Here is a 21,121-nt window from a genome sequence, read left to right as displayed (position 1 = left end):
CCCAGAACCAGAAATAGAAAATTTTTAAAAGGACAGTAAAGACAATTAGAGACACTAGTGAGCATACAGCTTTCCCTGTAGGCTGGGATTAGAAAAACAGGGTTAATTAGTGTGAAAAGCAGTGATGGGATGGATCTGCAAGGCAAAATAATAGCATTGAAATGAACCAGCAAAACGCCCTGGTGTAAAGTCTGACTGTTCTCAGCACTTACCCCTAGCCCCAAGAGGAACTTCTGTTCACTTCCAGACACCATACACCGGTAATCTAACACTTGGCGGATCTTTTCCAGTGTACTTGAATTGAGAGGAGTAGGTTTGTAACTGAAGATATCAATATCTGTGCCCTGAAGAGCAAAGCATGGAAGAGGCAAGTTAGACACAGTCCATTAACAAGTAGGTAAATGGAATTTCTACATAAACTGATAATACAGGTCTAGCTTCTTCATCTCTTAATTCCTAGAGGGGAAAGGTCTATATTTGTCTGAAAGGATCAGAAAAAGCTTCTGGGTAAGGTCTCACCTGGATCAACTCAAAGAACTTGGACTTGGGATCTGAAGATGAGGGAGCAACACGGGCCTGATCAGGAATCTGGAAAAAAGCATCCAAAGGATTGATGAACATGTAAAACTCATAGGAACCTTTCTGGTTTCACTACAAGCCAGTAGTGCCCTCTGCCCCCTGAAATTCCTGCTCTTAGGACTCTGGGCGCTGGAGGGCTCACCTGGCAAAGGAAAGGCCTAACACATACTGCAAACTTAACACAGCTACACCATGTCACAGGAAACAACAAGCAATTTCAATAGGGTTCAGGTTAAATATTTGATTCCATGTGCGTTTTGGAAAGTTTCACATGCTATGTGAAGAAGATGTACTAATTGAAACAGCACCTCCGTAGTGATGAAATACTGTCTCATCCAAGACATAAAATTAGCCCGTGAAACTGACTGCTATATGATCTCACTGCAGTCAAAGGCTCAGGAATGAAAAACTGCAGACCCACAAAGCCACTAGCTGCGGAGTTCACTGTGTGCACGATGAAATATCCTCAACCGCAGCACAACAGGATAATCAGAAGGCTGCTCACTTAAGCCACTCACATAACCTGTAAGCAACATGGTGTTTACTTACTTGAACAGCTTCAAGTGATCTCTGATTTTTCCAGAGGACAATACTAAACATATCAAACCCCTGGCTAGAAATGCTAATCTGTACTCCAGCTCCTTCCTTATTTCACCATAGCAAGCACACCTTCACAACCTCCCTGCTTAGCAGCCTACTTACCCCCCATAGCTGGAGACACTCCTTTCGGATTTCAGCCTGTCGTGGCTCAATCAGCGTCCTTGAGAGAAAGCCAACACACGGTTAAAACGGTGAAACCTCTTTCGTCTTGCAGCATTAACATATCCCAGCCCTACCCAGTCTGCATTTTAAGAGTCTGCATGCAGTGTTCCTCAACAGGTTACATTCAAGAGGATGTTCCCCCCACACCAAGTCTAGCTTTGTTTCATGGTTTGTGCTACCGATTAGCAGCCACTCCTCTATCTCAGGAATGTACTATGGAGACATCAGTGTTTTCACAAAGTGATGTATTACTATGAACTTAGTTTAATCTCCAAGAGCTTGGAAGATGGGTACCTAGCCCTATTTACAAATAACAATGAAGTCTTTGCTGAAGGCCTCAGACAGAATGGTCTCAGTGTTAGGATTAACTCTTAGATGACTCCTGGCTCACAGGCTCATTCAGTTTTCTACTACATATTCTCTCTGAATGACACCTGAACAGTAAGTCATGCTAGGGAAATGCCTATATATTGCAATGACTTAGGTAACTCTAGGTGCATAACTTAGATGGTCTGAATTGCCCCTGGAAAATAAGAGCTATGAAACACACCTAACTTAGATGGTTACAGTAGAATTGAGAATACCAGCCAGGAGTTGCTTTTCTGCTCAGATTCCTGCAAAGAAGCAGGCCCGCTTATGGTAACTGGAAAGCATGCAATCCACACAAGCCTTCTCAAAAAGGGTGCTGCTAGACCATCAACTTTGAAGATCCCTTCAGCTACCCACATATTTCAGGGAGCAACTCGGAGACAAACTGACCTACTTAAAAGAACTATTCATTTTCCAGGCTCCAAATGCCAAGTCAAGTACCTGCTCAAATCAAGAGTACATAAAGAAGGACAAAGCAACTCATTTATAATAGGTTAACTCAATCCTCACCCAAAGTTGGAGGAATATACTCACGTGTCTTGAACAAAGGCACGAATTTTGGCTAGTGCCTTGATCTGAACTTTGCAGTGACTGAAAGAGAGGACAGTTTTCAGTCAGGGAACAAGCTAATCACTACCAAGACTGTTTTACTGTTCAAAACAAGAAATAGCGTTGGGTCACCAGGAGGAAGTCTGACTGATTCTCAAAGCAGTATTGGATCATCATGGCCCAGTATTAATCAAAGTGACTGGAAGGCCATACTAAAGAACTAGGCAATAGCCTCCTTTCCATTCTGCACAAGAGGACAGCACTCAGAGGCCAACCAGTCACTACAGTATGAAGCATTTCTCTCTGCAGAGGGTCAGGCTCTGCTCTGCCAAGCCTCTTAGGGAGCAAAACCGGGGCCATCCAGCAGCAATCAACAAGTACCTCCAAGAGCGTAAGCAACTAAAAGTGAAAGCCACGTCGGCTGACCTGCTACAGCCAGTGGCCCTATTTGCCCACAGACACTCACTTTTCATTAGAGTGAACAATGTAATCACAGAAATCCTGATCGCCTTTGATCACGTTCACTGGGACAACGAGATTTACATCCACGTCCGAGTTGCGCAGCTGGTTGAGTCTGATGTTCACTGTGAAGAGGTAGTCCCGCACATCATCAATCCCTAGCTTTAATCCTTTGCATATCACATACCTGCAGAGCAAGTCAGAAAGATCACGTGGGTTCAGTCCTGCTACACAGCCAACTTTCCTGCCACACTCCTGACTGTTAGGGTAGCTTTGGTTTTCCAAATCCCAGGAATTCTTTGCCCCTGGGTTCCCCCAGTAAGGGGTAGTTTCACCTATCACAAATCCTTATACATCATTTTCTACTCTCTGAAAAGATTGGGAAACTCAACCCTATTCGAAAACTCAACAGATTTTCCTAAAGTAGTAAATTAAGTAGTAAATCAACTCAGCTAAACTTGACCAGAAAAAAAAAAAAAGGTACAATAACATACATAATATGCTCTAGCTTCACTGAAAGCTTAGTTATTTCATGCAAAACATAATTTGTTACATATTCAGGTCCACTGCTTTTCCCCCAGAAGGAAGTCAGTAGAGGCAGGAAAAGACGATGATAATTTGGTGAATATATTCTTTACCTTGTCAACCACCATCATTTGCTAAACATCTTAAATGTTTCCTCCTCCAAGACAGCTGCCAAATGAGTGAGGTCACAGAGTTTCCACTAAACTTACCCAAATCTATCTATCACTGTATTTAAAAAAAAAAAACAAAACAAAACAAAAAAACCAAACAAACAAACAAAAAAACACATTTCTTTAGTAATCCCTCACGCTCTACAATCTCACCTCTCTGAGTTAGCAGGACGGCTCGTCACAGGTTTAAAGATGCAAACTCGCTCAAAGCAGCAGTACAACAGATAAACAAGCCCCACACTGAACGGAGTAAATAGGTCAAAGGTTTTGCAGACAAAATGTCCTCCTGGAGTGAAGAGAGGAAGCACATCAACACCAGCAGATTATAAAGAAACAGGGATATACCAGGCACCTCAGCATCTTTCTCTCCCCCAGAAACAAACAAACAAAAAAAAGTTTTTGTACAATTAAACAGCATCTAAAACACCTTCATAAAGTGGATCAGTGGGGCTGCATAAACAGTCTCCATATTTCCATAGCAAAGAGAAAAGTAGTTCCCTGACCAGGATCAAATCAGTCTGCTTGCTGTCTCAAGAGCAACCTTTCTACCCTCTCCACTGAGCCCAAACCGTGCAGTATGGCAGAGCAGCATGCTGTGCAAGAGCCCTGACATAAGAGCTCTGATCTGTCCAATGAGAAGCTTCAAGATGGAGGAAAAAACAACAATTTTTATCTAAACAAAATAACTTGTCATGTAGAGAGAAAGTGTCTATACCCCCGGCGTACAAACAAGGCTCTCAGTTTCCCTAAGGGAGAAGAGGGCTGTGTCTACCCAGAGAGGAAAGACTTACAGAAGGTTCCTCGTTTTACCATATCAACTTTGAGATGCTACTGCTAAGCAGATCACTGCCTCAGATACTTTTGAGCACAGCACAAGGCAAACAATAACTTGATGAGACTTTTTTCTCTTCTGCTCTTTTGCCTCAGTGCCCAATGCTAACTAAATTCAGCACAAGAGAGGAGCCATCAAAACCAGATCCAGCTGTTGTGTTCATCACTTGGCAGCAAAAGAGGTAGAGCTAGGACAACATGAAACATCATCTTGTTCTGAGCATAGAGATGATACATTCAAAGGAGAAAAGCCACAAGTTAAAAGGAAGGATGAATTGCATAAACACTACTGCCTGTTCCGACCAGTTTGATGAAATATTAAGGAAGCAGCTGGTTTAGCTGAAACCATAAAGGTCAGATTTACTGTCCAGTCATTGTACCAGTGACCTTAGTCCAAGACAACTACAAAACATAACACATTAAAAGAGCTTTAAACTAATGCATTTTACCTCATGTTCGTAATTAAAACAGATATAGATAATCTTATTTTTTCTTTTCTCTAAACTTTGTGATAACGATCTCAGGATGAATGGGAACACACCTACTAAATTCTGTGCAACTCACTCCCACAGCAGAGCAGACTTCATAGTATGTTAATAAAATTCTAAAGCATCCATCTGCAAAGCCACTCATGCCTTAAAGAAGGAGGAAGATGATCAACGGATAAAACATACCTGTCCGGACAACAGACAGTGCTGTAAGGAACTGGCAGAGCATCAGCTGTTTGCTTAGGATTTCTTGCAGATTCTCCTGTCCCTCCACAGAGAAGCCCTGCAATGCACATAGGACATGATTAGCATCTCCACAAATCTGTTACTCAAGCAAAGGATTCTGCACAACTGCATCATGGAATCATGACAATTTCTACTTTTTAGAATAGAAAGCACTGCCACCAGGAATTTTAATGGCAAGCATTGATAAATCTCATTTTTTAAGTGTAGACTGATGTTAAATCACATACTACATACAGACAGAGGGATCAGTTTCAGTCATTAGTGCAAGAAGAAAAAGAAAGGGACCAACCCCGTCAGCCATTAAGAAATGCACTCCCTTCCGATCAGTATTGTCCAAAACAAAATTCCGGAAAGCAGTGATGTTCTCTGGGCGGGTGATGTCTCCATCTCCATCAATCCCTCCTTCCCCTAAGAGTGAAAGAGCAGGCAGTTACTAACATGTTTGCAGAGTACTGACAAAAGACCAGTACATACAGGTGATCTACTTACACAGGCATTTAGTCTGCAACTACACTGACCTTGGTAAATGAGTAAGCATTAACACATTCCTTTGTTCACCAAAGATAGTTAACTTAGGAAAATTATGCAGATTGGGTGGTCAGAGCTAAACAAAGACATATAACAACTATGCTCAAAATGAGTTGTACATTAGCCTCAGCAAATGACAAATCATTCATTGCCCCCAAGACAGGAACTGACTATGTTACAACATAACATTCTCTCATCCAAGTAGGAATGACACACAGCTGAATCTACTAAAAATGTAAGAATCAATCTCATTGCACAGCTCACCTGTAAGTAACACATTTTATAGGCAAGGCAGAATTATTTTTATTGTGCATTGGTAATCTTCTATTAAGAATTAGTACCATTCCAAAGTAACACAATGATCTATTTCCAAACACAGTGTAAACTGGAATTTAAAAAAGCACCAAAAAAGAAAAAACCCAAAACAAACAAAAAACTGTCCACATGCAAGCCAGTTTATAATGGGAGTAGAGAAAGTAAAATAGGGTTTGTACATGAAGGGATTATTTCTGTTTTCTGATATGGCTCTTTAAAATCAGACATACGTACTCCCCCAGGTTGGCATTTTAGAAAACTAGTCTAAGTTGTATTCCAGAGCTCACCAATTCTGACTTTTGAGAAGTCTGAACCTCCAGTTGGTATTAGTCCCTATAAATCTTCTACAACAGCTTCTATTAACTGAACTGGATGCCTACAAAGTAGCAGAGATCAGGATGCATGATAGTGCTTTGAAAACTAAATTCCTTATCAATTATCGTGTCACTAAGTGAAAAGACCCTAGAATTTGTTGCCATTCTTCACAGCACAAATATCAAGGCAATCTGCTTCCTTCCCATTGCTGGAAGAAAGTTTGTACATGTCTCACTAGACTTTATAGCATAGTAGAAGAGAAAAAGGGAATCAAGAAAATGCATCAAAATCATTGGGCTATTCATTTTTGCAGGTATTTCCTCTCTCCTTAAGAGCATCATCTACATCAAGTTACGAAGATCCAAATGCTGCAACTGTTAGAACAATGTGTTTATCTGCCTCACTGTCCTTGCCATGAACTTCCTCTTTAATTGATCTAATCCTCAACTGCTAACCATTCCCTAAGAGTTCACGACCAGGTGTCAGAAGTGGCAGTCAGCAAGAGTCACAGCGGTGGGGAAAAATAAAAGTGTGACTAAGTGGAAAAGCAAGCTGGCTATTGCCTTCTCTGCAAGATAGTCACACTTGACTTCCCCCTACTCATTCTGAAAGAAAAAACAGGAAGACTCACAATCTTTGTATTTCCCCTCCTACAGACAGGCTACACAGAAAGAGGGCATATCAGCAGGTTCAGTAAATTACCATCCATGAGATGAGATGCAGTAATTGTCTGTTTACATGTATTTAGTCTGTCACAAGTGCAAGGTAAAATATGTTAGTTTAAACCTCTTTGGATTAAAAAGTTCATTAATTCACAGAGATTCAGTCATGGCTTCAAGCCCAAATCTGATTTATTGGTCTTTACTAAGAATCCAGAATCAGTGATCAAAGCAGAGCTAGAGACGCCTGACACAGAAGCAGGCTGCCCGTCAGGCAAGTAAGGTTTCTATTTCTGGCTCTGCTCACAGACCTTCAGGCAAGTCATCTCACCCACTATGCTTCAGGCCAACAACAGTAAAGTGGGAGAAATATCAGCAAGCAACCTTAGAGCACACCATAATTTTCAAATAAGCACTCAAATACAAAATATTGCAATGGGACACATTCCCAGGCAGACTGAAAATAACTCTGGAAACACGAGAGTTTGCAGGCTCATCAATCTCAATCCCTTTTTCAGGCAACAGCTCCTTTCTATCTCACAAAGTGGTTTCCAGGAACAGACTTCTCTTAGATCCCCACACTGGTATCAATACCAGCCCCACTCCTGATACAGAGGTTGCAGCACAAGCAAAAAGATAAGGTAACACTCACATGTGTGCTACATACCATAGTAAGGTTCAAAGAGCTCACTGGAGGCAGAATAGAAATCCTCTAGTTTAAAGTCATTTGGTCCTTTCAAGGTCATGCCAAATCCTTTTGCATGCCACTTCCGCCTCCACAGGACGTACTCAGAGAAGCCCCCGGGGCCAGCACACACATCAGCAAAGTAAAGCAGCTCTGCATCTCGCTCCTTTATCAAGGGCCTCTGCAAAAGGAAACTGAGGAAATTCTACTGACCCAGTAACAGCTCACATCAGTCAAACCAGATATATCATCAACTGCACCACCAAGACTGTCTCTTTTAAGCATCTGCTTTCTCAGCTAATATCCTATGGACTCTCCTTTCTTCCCACCTTCTCCATTCTCTGAGACAGCACTGCTGTTTGAAAGTTAAATAGAAGCCCTCACCCCACGGAAGTCCTTTGGATTTGTAAACATGTAGTCAAAGACATGGTCCATATTTGCCATCTTCATTGCAGCTCTGTGAATACACAAAAAGGGACCTATTAAGTTTCGACCTCGATTCCCAAGGCTGAAAGTGGGCGTAAATAGGAAAGGGGCTACACAATCAGAAGTTCTGCAAACCTGTTTAGGAAGAAGACTCCACGGATCATCTCATAGGGATTAGATCTCGTCCGAGCTCGACGCATTTCTTCGCCATCCAGCTCATCAAATACACTCTGCACAAACAGAAATAAAGCTGAGCTGGACTTGCTACAGGCTTGAGGGACAGCTAGGCATGAGCATTTCCTGTCCTCATGCTTCTCTCTTCTTGGACAGCTAACTCTGTACAGGGTTTGGTCTTCACAATACAGAATGTTTTTCAGTCACGTAATATCCAGGCTTCTCAGCTACTCAATTTCTCAACTGAATTTAACAACACTGAAGAATTCTGCACTGACAGCTCCACAGCCTGATAGCCTGGTTAGCCACCTAAAAAGCAGTCACAGCCCAAGGGTTTTCTCAGACACATACGCACTCACACTGTATCTGCCTTTCTACTGCAATTCATATGGGCATGATCAAATCTAGAAGGGTAGATGGGACACCCAAGAAAGGAAAGGAAGTTTATTTCCTTAGCTCATTCGAGTCTTCAGACTTCCAGCTGAACTGGCTAAAAAAGGGAGACCACTGGTTTCATTCATCTCTTTGAATGCTAAGATGCGAAGCAGGTCACAGAACGAACAGTAACAACTAGGATTCTAGGTCATACCAGCAGCATAGAGGTGAGAAAGGGTGTCCCGAGCAGTTACTGATCATCTAAGCACATTACTCAATCCCCTCCAGTTATTTATTTCACTTGCTTCCCCGAAGTCTAAATTCCTCCCTAGAGAGGGGAACTCACCTTGCACTGCAGGACATTACGTAAAAGCTCTTCGCTGCAGAACTCCGTTTCATCTTCAATCACCATCTTCCTCTGAAGCAGGATAAGAACGCATAGACAGCACTTAGCACACATCGTATCAGTCATTTCAGAATGCAACATGCAACAGTGATGGATGAAGCCTGCCAACCACATACTAGGCTGTATTAGCAAATGTTCAGCCAGCAGGTTTAGGGACTACCCCCCTCTTTTCAGCATCCTGAGACCATGTCTGGAATACCGCATCCAGTTTAGGATTCCCCAGTACAAGACAGACTGATATACTGGAGTGAGCCCAGCAAAAGGGCCATCAAGATGCTGAGGGGGCAGAAGCACGTGACATACGAGAAGCACTGACAGAACAGTTTGTTCAGACTGGAGAAGTAAAAAGAGAGATCTTGTTGTCTATTACCTAATGGTAGGAAATAGAGAAGATGAATCTAGACTCTTCTCAGAGGTGCACAGTGATAGGACAAAAGGCAACGGACAAAAGCTGCAACACAAGAGATGCTATACGGATTTTTTTTTTTTTTTTTTTTGCCAAGTTGGCAGTCAAACACTGAAACAGATGTCCAGATAGGCTGCGAGATCTCCATCTTTGGAGATACACAAAACTCAGTCAAACAAGGCCCTGAAGAACCTGATCCAACTGGACCTGCTTTAAGCAGGAGGTTGCACTGGTAACCTCCAGAAGTTCCCTCTAGCCTAAATTATTCTGTGATTCTTTGACAAGACAACCATTCCAGGCTGAGTGCTCCTGCATCTTAGGCTGGTAAGTACTGGGATCTAGAAAATTACCTTCCCCACAGTCATCCACTCCTTCAACTCCTGGGCATCAGGGATTTCTGTGGTGCAGCCTGGGCACCAGTCCACCTCCTCATAGGCACTGGGCTGCAAACAAAAGGCATAGGAAAGGTCAGAGAATTTTTTGCTAATAAAATATAACAACTAAGTGCTCCCAGAAAGCTTGCCACTCAGTCCTGCTTATACCATGACTTCTGGGCCAACCACAATTTTCCCTCCTAGCCTGTAACACATCATTTCTTTGGAGAAAAAAAATGAAATAACTTTCCTCTGATGAGAGTCCTACAAATAATCAGGGCATAAAGCTAAAGCCTAGTACTCTCAAGGTGCATTTTAGAGATATTGCAAAGGAGACAGTTACGGGGTGGGGGGGAACACCACACACACATCTTGATGATGCTTTACACATCCTTTCTCCCCAGTTCTTTCTGAAAGGCTCTCACAACACAGCTAGTTCCAGCTTCAACCAACTCTTGTCAATCTTGGGAAGGAATTGTTACAGAAGTAAAGATTAAAGTGACTCCACTCCTCCACACAGAGAGGCTGCTAACACCTATGCACCTTCTCCTTATGATTTAATTGTATTTATTAACACTATTATAATAGCATCATCTACTAAGACCAATCACACATAACACTTAACTGTGCTGTGAGCTATAGAAACACACTGGAGAATGAGCCCTAACCCAAAGAGCCTACAGAAGAGGTCTCAAACTCCCAGCTTTCAACGGATAACCTCTGATGTTATTTCTAACTTCTGAAGTTGAAACAATTCAAAGAAAGGAGGTGAAGTACTATAACGTGCACCATACTTCACTTGATAAGCATTATTGTCCTTGCCTAATGGGACCTTCTGCCTTACTCTCCAGAGGACCAAGTCCCTAGTATTTAAAAAAAAAAAGAACAAAACTGAACCCAACACATACCAGCTATTTCACACCAAACAGTATCAACGCTGGGCTTTACTTTTTTGATGACACTCATTTCTATTGCCCAATTTTCTTCCCTGTTGAAGAGCTTGACAAGATGCAGCAATACAGCAGCTCAGCACTTATTTGGGACTATTAAGCACAGCCAGAAAAGATACTTAAAAAAACAAAATCACCTACGAAGGCATGAAAAACACTGATATACACAATAAAAATGGTAAACAGAAAACAGCTTGATAGCAATTTTCAATCACATTCACTCCTACAAACACAGAAACAAACTGTACAGATCACAGCAACAATCTGAGACCGATTTTGCACCAGAACATTAATACGTGTGACCGAAAACAAGTTTTGACATGCTTTTCTGGGACAAAATGAGACCTGGATCTACCCAGCAGAGCCATTTGACAACAGCCAGTTATATCAGATGACAGCAGAAAACATTCCCCCAGGGTGAATCCTGAAAACATCAACAGAAAAGGGATTCAAAACTTACCTCTGGTTCATCCTGCCAGTCAACATTCAGCTCCCCATCAAACCCTTTGAGGGTCAGTCCAAAGCCTCTCCTTCCCTTCTGACTGGAGGCCTCAACAATATCCTTTCTGCCTTGGCTATATTTTCCCAGACCTTCTCCTTCACGGAAGCCCATCTTGGCCTATAAAGAAAGCAAAGGGTGCATACTGAGGCAAAGGGACATGAGTTTATGTACTGCTGGGGTCGAAGACTAGCAAGGAAAATGACACATTACACTGAAGTGACTTAAAGGCATTGAACATTCTTAATCTCAGCTGCGGCTTTCAAGACTTAGTATCAAGTTCACTCCACTGAGGCAGGAAGGAGAGAACTATATCCAGAAAATGATGTTTGAAAAGATAACACATTACAAAAGGTTCAGTAATGCAGGAACAGCCTGCTCAAAAGGAAAAGCAGTGAGGAGCCAGGAGCCATTTGTCACCAAGTTCAGCGAGTGTGGATGGTTCATAAACCGGAAGATACCGGCACAGGAAAAAAATCACGTTGTGATGATATTTTTTGTTGTGAAAATGTAGTCACACATGTGTGTACACAGGCATCTGCAAGTGCCAGTTAAAATTTCACCTAAAACTCAGAGGAGGAATGCAAGACCGCTCCTGAAACACAGTCCTATCTCTTAGCTTAAAAGGAAGATCTTCATTAACTGCTACTTTTTAAGGCTTATCTCTTCATAAATCTTAACAACAAGGGCACAATAATATGAGCATGAACAGACTCAATTCCACTTCTTCCAGTATGCATCCACAAAACAGTAAGTAAATAAAAAACCTAGAAAAGTATCACTTTGATGAATAAATTATCTGTATCTTCTGTCCTGTGTAAAGCAGCAATGACATTGTTATTGCCAGTCTGTATGAGAAGGGATGCAAAAATATTATACAGGCTTTATACAAAGATTCGTAGTGTTCCACGACTGCCTTTGCTATCTGGCTCTGAATTTTCTGAGTTATCACATCTTGAAACATGCACATCAAGCGTGACAGCCACTGAGCCTGTTACACACTAATTTACCGAGAACAGAATTCTGAACATCTTTTACTTACCTAATGTTATTAAGTGATTCAGCTAGAGTTGAGAACAATCTTTATACCCAAGTCTATAAAGCTGTACAAACAAAAGCCTTCTGAATTCAGCCAAAGTCCCATACTATGGTGATTGAAAGCACATACCCTACTTGGCTCTGGAGACAGCTCTATGTGTTAAGGACAGTCTGATGGTAGGATCAGCAAACTGTAGCCCTGGTGCCAAAAAATGCATGTGGACAGATTCTGAATGATCAGCAGCAGGATTTACCCACAGAGCAGCACCTTAACAATCAGCAACTCAGCCTCCGGATCCTGCTGAGTTTTAAATTTATCAAGAACTGAAAGCTCCTGTTTCGTAAACGTATGATCCTGCTAATCAGCAACAGTTCAACTCTTTGAAAAGCAGTATCACCTGATTCCCATAAACAGTAATACCTATAAGTAGAAATCTGGCTGTGAAAGGACATACCACATAGTGTCAAACTAGGAGTCTTCCCAGACCAGCAACTACTTTGTAAGAGATTTGGGGAGTAAAACATCATACTCACCACCAGTAATAGCCATAGTATAGTTAATTTGCCAAGTCTTCCATTTGATGTACGACTATCTGTGCATATGCAAGTCAAAATTCACATGATACCAGATGCACCAATATGTCCCAGTTAATCCTGTGTCACTTTGAAAAAAATCTGTCTTCACACTTTTTGGTTCAATATATCTGATTTAGTCATATCGATTCTCAAAAGCAAAGACAGGGGAAAGAAGGGCCTGGTGCTATAAAAGGTTAATTATTAAATACCAATCTTTGGATGCAATTCTGAAACCATGACAAAGCCAAGCACACAGTTACTACACTGGAGGCTTCTGTGATCTCCTTCAAGAAAACATCCCCACTTGGAAAAAGCATTACAAACTTCACAAGTCAGAACTTCATTAACAATTTTACAGCAAGGCAAAACACAAGCAGAACTACAGTTCCTCAAGTTAACAGCTGCATTTTAAACCAATCTCAAATATTAACAGAAATAGGAATCTTCCAAAATTCTAGAGGCCTAGGGCAAACAGGAATAAGTTTCTGTGCAGAAGGCATGTGCAGTAAAAGGCAGACTTGGACTTGAATGGAAAATATAATTATAAGCACAGAGGTCTCCCTTGCGAGAAGGAAAGGTTATATTCACTGTAGTTTTGGGCTTGTAATTAACAAGGCATAAACCACCACTGATTGGCCTTGCTGCAGCCAGAACTGCTAATGAAAGACATTAGGGGCATGAAAAGTTCAATGGTAAACATATGGAAAAATCTCTTAAAACAGACTGTTTTTTCCACTTTGCCCTCACGTACTCATCAGGTCTTAATAGTCTCATACAAAATTATTTTGACCTACCATGAGCTTCTGGGAGACACTGTTATACATAGAGTAGCGGGATGAAGTACCCTCCACGAGAGAGTCTTGCTTGAACTCATTGCTGAAGACTGGCCTTTTTTCATCACTCTCACTATCAGATCCACTGCTGCTACTAGAAGACTCTGAAAACAAGAGTGGAAGAAGTGAATATGAAAATAAAAAGAAAATGGAAGCAAGGCATCTCAGGAATCACATCAAGAACTTTAAAGTGTGACTTATTCAATCCTCTCAATGAATACAAGGTCAGACAGGACACTTTAGTATCTCAGATGTGTTACAGGAAGCATGCAGGAGCAATATAAAATATCATCTGGAACCAGTATTTGGTCACCTACTTTATTCTACTGAATGGTTAACACTCCTTTGTCTCAGGGATGCATACGATCTCTCTCAGCCAGTAACAAGCATTTTAGACATCTGGATTTCAAACACTCCAAAAGGCCTGGCAAATACCATTACAGCAACAGAAAAGGCCACAGCACGATCATCATGGCACATTACAGTGTGTCTGACCTTTCGAATGATCCCAGACAGCTGAGAAAGTCCATGAAGATTCCCTCCTGAGCATAACAATAGTTACTGATGCCTTGATAAGTCACACTGGATTCTCCTCATTTCCCTACCCAGCTACAGGAGTGAACACATTCCCTGACCTAACCACAAATTCACATCACGCAACACAGACATGCACCAAATGGCCAATAATGCAGAAAGAAGAGAAGATTGAAGTCCTTTTAGTCCCCATAATAAACTTCACTTTGACTTGATTACCCACTTCAGCAGTGTGATCCACAAGTTCACTGTGGAAAATGAGACAGTTTTTCATCTCCAGAGATGTTTACTGATGTATATAAATCTCAGTGAAAGGTAAGGTTAGAAGACATGAATTTTGCACAAGCATTACTTGCCCTGTAAGTCTTTCAGGCAAAGGTTTAACCTACAAACAGCATAAGAGGATACAGAATAGAACACAGCCAATTTCTCATTAACGTTGTGGGCCTACATTAAGTCAGTGTTTCCCAAACTCGACTGGCTATCCCCAACATCCCTTTTGGCAAGCTACACATTTTGGCAAACTCTTAGCTGAAAACAGTTTAACACAGCAACATGGACCTGCTATAGACCACTAATGATCGACAGCCACAGTTCAGAAACACTAATAACCACTTCTTTGCTACACTTTGCTACATTCTAGAGCAAAACCATGCTATTAAGATTTCCCAAAAGTTACTCTGAAAGAGCTAACCTTAAAGCTTCTGGTTTCCTTCTATCGCAACAGCAGGTCAGCATTCCTCTTATTCTTTACCCTACACGTGTGCTGCATAGGACTGCAGCTTCAAGCAGCTTACCAAGCAAGTACCTTAGCTGGCTAGATTCTACTGATATGCCCAGGTATAGTATCATCTTCAGTAATATGAAGAAAGCAGGGTAAAACACATGTTTCCAGCAAAACAGAATGGTAAATCCCTCAGAAAGAATGTTCTACCAGAGTAGGAAGACTGTTACAGAATCAAATTAGGGTGGAGTGATGACCACCAGGCCTTCCCTCACAGAGGAGATGGAGAGTCTCTGTCCCTTCCCTATGAAAAGTAACCATGCTTGATGCAGGTTGAGCAGTCTGAGGAAACACATGAGATCCTTGCCTGGTGCAAGACATACCTGGAAACAGGCATGCAAGGTTATTCAAAAATAAGAATAAAAGAAAAAAAAAGCTTTTCAAGAAAACTCCTAACACTCAAAACTAATGCTACTCCCTTTTTGAAAGTAGTTTGGTATATACCTTCCCCCAATCCGCTGCTCAAAATGATCCAGGCCACTATGACTGCATTAAGGGTATTTGCACCAGATTACCACATGTGCTCACTGCCCCAGTGCAGAGCAAGTTGCACACTATGGCTCAACTAGATCTAATTATAGATAGATAGAAGGTTGCTAAAACAGCGTAAAGTCCAATCCATGCAGGTGCTCCATGCCTACATTACTTTGTCTAGTGTAACCACCTCTCTTACCAGCAATTTACCTTGGCCACCCAGATTCCAGCTTTAAGGAAAAACGAAGCAAAAAAAGAAACCCACTCAAACCACAGTTTACCCCAAACCAGGAAGCTCCAGGCTAGAAAGGCAGCACTCTGGCTGACAGAAAGGGGCTGCAGGCTCCAGCTGCTTCTAACAGAGGGGGTGAAGCTCCCTGACTGCATCCTTGCAGGCAGTGTGCTGTAGAGCCCTTCCTCCCACACACAGTCTTCTGCTCAATGCTGAGATCTCCTCTTCCACACAACAATATATCTCAACACTTCCTGCTCCAGGAATTGAAGACAGAAAAGCCTAAATTTTAGATGAAATCACTTGGCCTACCCCAAAAGAGCACCAGGGACAGGTTTCTCTTCTTTTTGATAACAGCAGGTAGTTTTTTTCCCTGTGTCACATGCACCCCAAACAGCAGCAACAGCATGGAAGCAGACTAACTGATATGGTTGCATTTGAAAGGTTAGTTTCACCACCATAAGGCTTACCACTGCTTCTAAAATGAAAGCTGACACTAGGAAGAATTGCAAGCATCCAAAATAAAGTGATGCGGAACAACTTAACAAAACAGAAGAGCTCTTAGAGTATCTTCCTCTCCCTAGACTACCCATGCTGACTGTAACCTTTCAGTTGATCCCAAAACATTATATAAGCCCATAAAGTTACTTGAAATTTGTTTTAGCGAATACAAAGAATTTCTTCTAAGCAGTAAGCTCTGTTAGGCTGCTCCTCTCTCTTCAAATCCATTACAGAGAAGCATCAAAAGAGTTTGTAATCTTATAGTCCATTACAGTGTCTCAGTCAAATGAACATGATATTAAAGAAAAGCAAGAAGCCTAAAATACAAGACTTTTTTTTTTTAATGTGGTCTGATTCAAATCAAACCAAAGGCAATTGTTGTAAACAATGCTGAATGAAATTATTTGGTCAGGTCTACAGAAGGAATAGCTATTATTGTAAAAAATAATATCAAATCCAGAAGTCTTGACACAGTCATTCATTCATTAAAAGAAATGCTGCTGTGCCACTGTGATTTTTGGCTGATGCTGTCTTATTACATTTTAGGAGTGGGAGAAACAAGTCATATTAAAACATTAACTCCCTGTGTGGGGAGCCCAAGTCACATCAGGATTTTAGAGATGTACTGACAAAAGGAAAAAAAAAAGACACAATTTTTTTCCTCCTTGCAACAAAATAAAGCTAAGGAAGAAAAAGGCCATGCTTGATAAAGTCCCTTAAAAGCTGTAACAGGCAACAGTGCAACAAGAATACAATTAACTAGACTAATATGATCACCGTCCTAAGATCATGAATCAGTTGAAGAATTACTTTGCCAAAGCTAAGCAATAACCATAACTGCTTCTATGAGGACCTCATGTGATAATCTGCTAAACTTTTACTACTGAGAATTCAGAAAGTTATTTTGGATTTTCATTGAAGACAGTTTCTCACTTGGACTAGTGAAGCAGTTAGTTACGGATTTGGGAGAAAGGGAACGCAGATCCGGAGAAAGAGACATAATACATCAATGGAAGAGAGCTGTAACATTTCTGTTATCAAAAAACAGAGTAATAGCTCACAGGCTAGCTTCTTGCTTTACCCCAAATAAGGGGTAAAAAAGAGGAAAACAAATACTGGTTTGAAATCTTTAGCCCAGTCCCGAGTGCACACAGCATTCCCTACCAACTCACACTCTACAACTGTATCTTCCCCAATCACCTCCAGTCTTGCCAGACACAAACACGACAGACCCTCTCTGTTATTGCGCCTGCTCCCAGTCAAACTGACCCACTCATCTTCCATACCTGTCCCCCTTCCATTTTCACAAGATCCTGGGCCCAGAACCCATCTCACTAACACTTTATTACCATGGGAAATCCCAGGACTCAAAAGTAACAGGTGTGAGTGCGAGGCAGCCTGAAATGCCATCTTGGGAGTATTTACAGCACCCTGCAACAGGGATAGCAATAGTGTAGAGCACTCTTGCTGTCTTTAGTATATTCCAAGCCCCTGGTGAGAAAGCATACCCAGCTTGAGAAAAGTTAGAAAACCAATATAGTTAATTCTAAACCATTTCTAATTTGTGAGCCCTCATAACTCTTACAGAAAAGTTGCATTGAATTAGCAAGATAGATGCTGTTACAACCTAGGAATCCCAATCAACTCACCCTTTGTACACATTTCAGTTTGTTCCGTCTGCAAAAACTGGAATAATGTTACTGAATTGTTCTTTCAAAGTGAGATTATGATGTTTCATTATCACACACAACACACAACTACTCACTAGTCAAAGCTTCCAAAACAGAAAAATCCACCATGACTGAGAAGACTGATACTGCTAATTTATAATCAGAATCTTTACAGATATTAGACCATGTCTTTGGTCATCTACCTCCAAGTTTTATTTTCTATGTATAAATTCATATAATTCCCAGATTAAAGTGTCTGCATGAGACTTTAGAGGGGAGAAAGGAAAAAAAAAGTTCAAGTTTGTGAACAGAAATAATGCATTTTTTCTCCTAGAAAGAAAGTATGCCCTTGAAGCGCAGGCCCTTAATTAGGATTTAGGTTCAACTCCTGGCTATTATTTAGATCCCCTGCAGTGATACACAAACTACCTCCAACCTTACCTTGAGTCATATGATTACTAAACTGAGTTTCATCATCTGAAGTAGAACTGAGGGTTAATCCCAAGTCTTCTACCCTCTTCTGCTTCTTTTGCGGGCTGTTAAACTCTGGCTCTGCCCTTCTCTTCATTTTTACTGAAAGAAAAAAAAAAATCACACTTGGTAAATGTTAAGCAAGTTAACTTTCTCCTCCTTGCTGAACAGTAAGGTGTGGTTCTCATAACAGCAGCACTGCGGCATACATCATTTTACGGACTATTCAGTGATACCCTTCTCAACTTAAGTATCCCTTAGGTAAACGTATTGGGGTCTTTTGAGATCACCTACTCAACAGTTGTCTAACTAACCAAACAGGAAAACTATATGGAAGCTTCCCTATTACCAGTGGCTTGAATTCAGAATCACTTCTACAACCTACTCACATTAAATGGTAGCAGCTGATGAGAACCAAGGTTTCAGCACTTAACTTAAATATACAAGTAGTCAATTATTACTACTGAATCAAAGATTCACTTCATCCAAACACAAAAAAGAGGAAGATCAATCTAGACGGTAACAGATAGGGTGGAATCAATTTCTGACAAAAGAATCACAACACCTCTGACCTTACCCATGCAAATATTAATAACAAAATGAGCTTTTCTACATTAATTCTACAGCAGAACTTTATTAAATACAAAGACTCAAGGTTCTTGGGGTTTTTTTGGTTGATGTTTTCTATTTGTTTGTTTGTTTTTACCATCAGACATCACTAGCAAGACATCAAGTTTCTGGATATGCCAGATAAACTTTGCACAAACTCCAGCAAAGGAATAACACTCAAGCCTGAGTTAATAGGACCTAGGTGGAAAGGCCTGCAGAGAAGTGTCAAGAAATAGGAAAATAGATGACAATAAAAAGACATAGATCACTGGAGCACTAACTAAATTTTCTTGCTATTAGTGACAAGTGATAAAAAGCAATTAACATTTATTATTTTACATATGAATACTGGACTAGAAAAAGCACCCCAAGTTTCTGATTCTAACCCAGTCACCAAAATTGTTTCCACAAACTTATAGAGCTTCATCTTAAAATCAGTTTCTTTATTCACCACTACAACTCTGACTGGAAGACCATCCCAGAACTTCACTGCACTGTGGCTAAGAAACCTTTTCACCTCCACCAGAAGTTCAGTCACAGCCAACTCATGTTTATCTGCTCTTGTGCAAATACAGACCTCTAGCTTAATAACCAGGACAGGAAGAATGCTAAATATCTGCAACATACTAAGACAGCAATTTTATTTCTTCTCAGATGTTGCTCTCTTTGATTAACAAACTCTTAGCTCATCCCTTCTAGTTTCTTCTCAAGATGTACACCCTCCTAATCATACTAATGGTCTATCAGTACCCTTGTTTTCCTCCTCGACTTCAAACCATGCAAAACTAACTGAAAGCTAAACTACAGGAGATACACAAGGTGACAATACCCCATCTAATTTGGGTCAATGCCACAAGACTTGCACCTGTTCTCAAGAACAGTGTAAACTGGAAAAAAGCAGCTGAGTTCAGCCATCAGACACATGTACACCTATGCCCTGTAACCCATAAAAACTGATGCTTTAATTCAAACCAGAGGTCCATCTTACCCATTACTCTCTCTCTACAGTGTAGAATGGGGCTAGCTAACAAAACCAAGCCCTCAGACTCATCAAACTCCTCGTGGAAGGAAGTATCTCCTTTTCACTACTCGCTTCTGCCAGTTCTCGAAAATTTCAAACATCACCATTAATTCACCACACCAGGCAATGTGGAACATCCTTTCAGGCATGGAAATCATCAGCTCAAAACCTCTTTGGTGCCTAGCCCTGTTGCTCGCCGGGGATGTCAGGACTTGCGCTCAGCGACAGTGCAGCACCTGTTTCACACTCAGCCCCGTCACTAATTTTACACAACGCGCTCTGGGTTGCTCCCGGCGTTTCCAGGGCTGCTGCCACTTACACAACGCAGCGTCCCGCAGACGACCGTGGAGAACCGAAGCGGATCCGCCGGAGGAGCCCGGGGGCACAAGCCCGTGCGACGCCGCGGTACCTAACGGCGGTGGCAGGGCTCTCCGCTAACCGCCGGCAGCCGCTACCGCTTCCCGGGCCGGCTCCCGAGCCCGGCGCCCTCGGCGGGCCGCGGGCCGCGCCCGGCGGAGCCGCCGGCGAGAAGCGCGCCGAGCCCGGCGGAGGCCCGAGCCGGGGGGCCGCGGCCCCGCTGCCCCGGCTGCGGCGGCACTCACGGAGGAGATGGGGCCGGGCCGGCCGCACCGTCCTCCGCGGGCCCCTCGGCGGCGGCGGGAGGCCCGGCGCGGTCGCCCCGTTACCCCGCTCTGAGGCGTCGCCCCGCCCCCTCCCGCGGGGCCTCCCCCGCCCGCGGGCGCGCGCCAGTGACGCAGTCGCCGGCCGCGCCGCCGCCGAGGGGCCCGTCCCGCAGGCGCGCCGCGGGCAGCCGGCAACCCGGAAGTAGGCACGGCTTCCGCCCCTCCCGAGGCCCCCGGTCGCTAAGCAACGCCCGCTGCCGGGCCGTGTGGCGGGAGCAACGCTGCGGCCCCCCCCCCCCTTAAGGCGGTGGGGGAATGAACATTTTCAATATATATATTCATATATTATTTATAAATTTAGTATTTATCTAATTTGCTTAATCTTCAATTTAATGTAATTAACATTTATAAATTTGTATAATGTATACAAATTGTATGGATTTATATAAACTGTACACATATACAACATTGGCTGAATTGTTAGACGCACACGTAATTTGTGCCACCGTTAGGAAAAGCACCCCTGCTTTTTGTACTTGAGAAGGAGCCCTAACTGAGGAGTCCTGCACAAGGCAGCTGCTGCCACTGAGGCACAAACTCGAAATGTCATTACTGCTATAAGCAGCGCAAGATTTCTCACAAGCAGCCTGCCTGCGCAGGGGAGT

The 21,121-nt window shown here is 42.3% G+C and overlaps 1 protein-coding gene across 1 annotated transcript in view; it reads right to left on the bottom strand.

Annotated features, from left to right (window-relative positions):
- The window catches only part of CMTR1 (cap methyltransferase 1), a 30,130-nt gene extending 9,543 nt beyond the window's left edge, over window positions 1-20,587 (bottom strand). Inside the window, exons 1-17 of the mRNA XM_026122943.2 lie at window positions 20,153-20,587; window positions 18,174-18,305; window positions 13,499-13,641; window positions 11,052-11,210; window positions 9,618-9,710; window positions 8,802-8,873; window positions 8,042-8,136; window positions 7,865-7,937; window positions 7,463-7,661; window positions 5,268-5,386; window positions 4,919-5,015; window positions 3,567-3,699; window positions 2,726-2,905; window positions 2,245-2,301; window positions 1,282-1,339; window positions 520-588; window positions 213-344 (exon numbers count right to left, since the gene is read on the bottom strand). Coding sequence (XP_025978728.1) covers window positions 213-344; window positions 520-588; window positions 1,282-1,339; window positions 2,245-2,301; window positions 2,726-2,905; window positions 3,567-3,699; window positions 4,919-5,015; window positions 5,268-5,386; window positions 7,463-7,661; window positions 7,865-7,937; window positions 8,042-8,136; window positions 8,802-8,873; window positions 9,618-9,710; window positions 11,052-11,210; window positions 13,499-13,641; window positions 18,174-18,300 — 1,806 coding nt within the window. The 5' untranslated portion in view covers window positions 18,301-18,305; window positions 20,153-20,587. The remainder of the gene's footprint in view (window positions 1-212; window positions 345-519; window positions 589-1,281; window positions 1,340-2,244; window positions 2,302-2,725; window positions 2,906-3,566; window positions 3,700-4,918; window positions 5,016-5,267; window positions 5,387-7,462; window positions 7,662-7,864; window positions 7,938-8,041; window positions 8,137-8,801; window positions 8,874-9,617; window positions 9,711-11,051; window positions 11,211-13,498; window positions 13,642-18,173; window positions 18,306-20,152) is intronic.
- Window positions 20,588-21,121: the final 534 nt, after the last annotated feature.

The sequence above is a fragment of the Dromaius novaehollandiae genome, chromosome 3 (assembly GCF_036370855.1).
Source record: "Dromaius novaehollandiae isolate bDroNov1 chromosome 3, bDroNov1.hap1, whole genome shotgun sequence".
Lineage (NCBI taxonomy): Eukaryota > Metazoa > Chordata > Aves > Casuariiformes > Dromaiidae > Dromaius > Dromaius novaehollandiae.
This window is presented reverse-complemented; position numbering and strand designations above follow the sequence as displayed.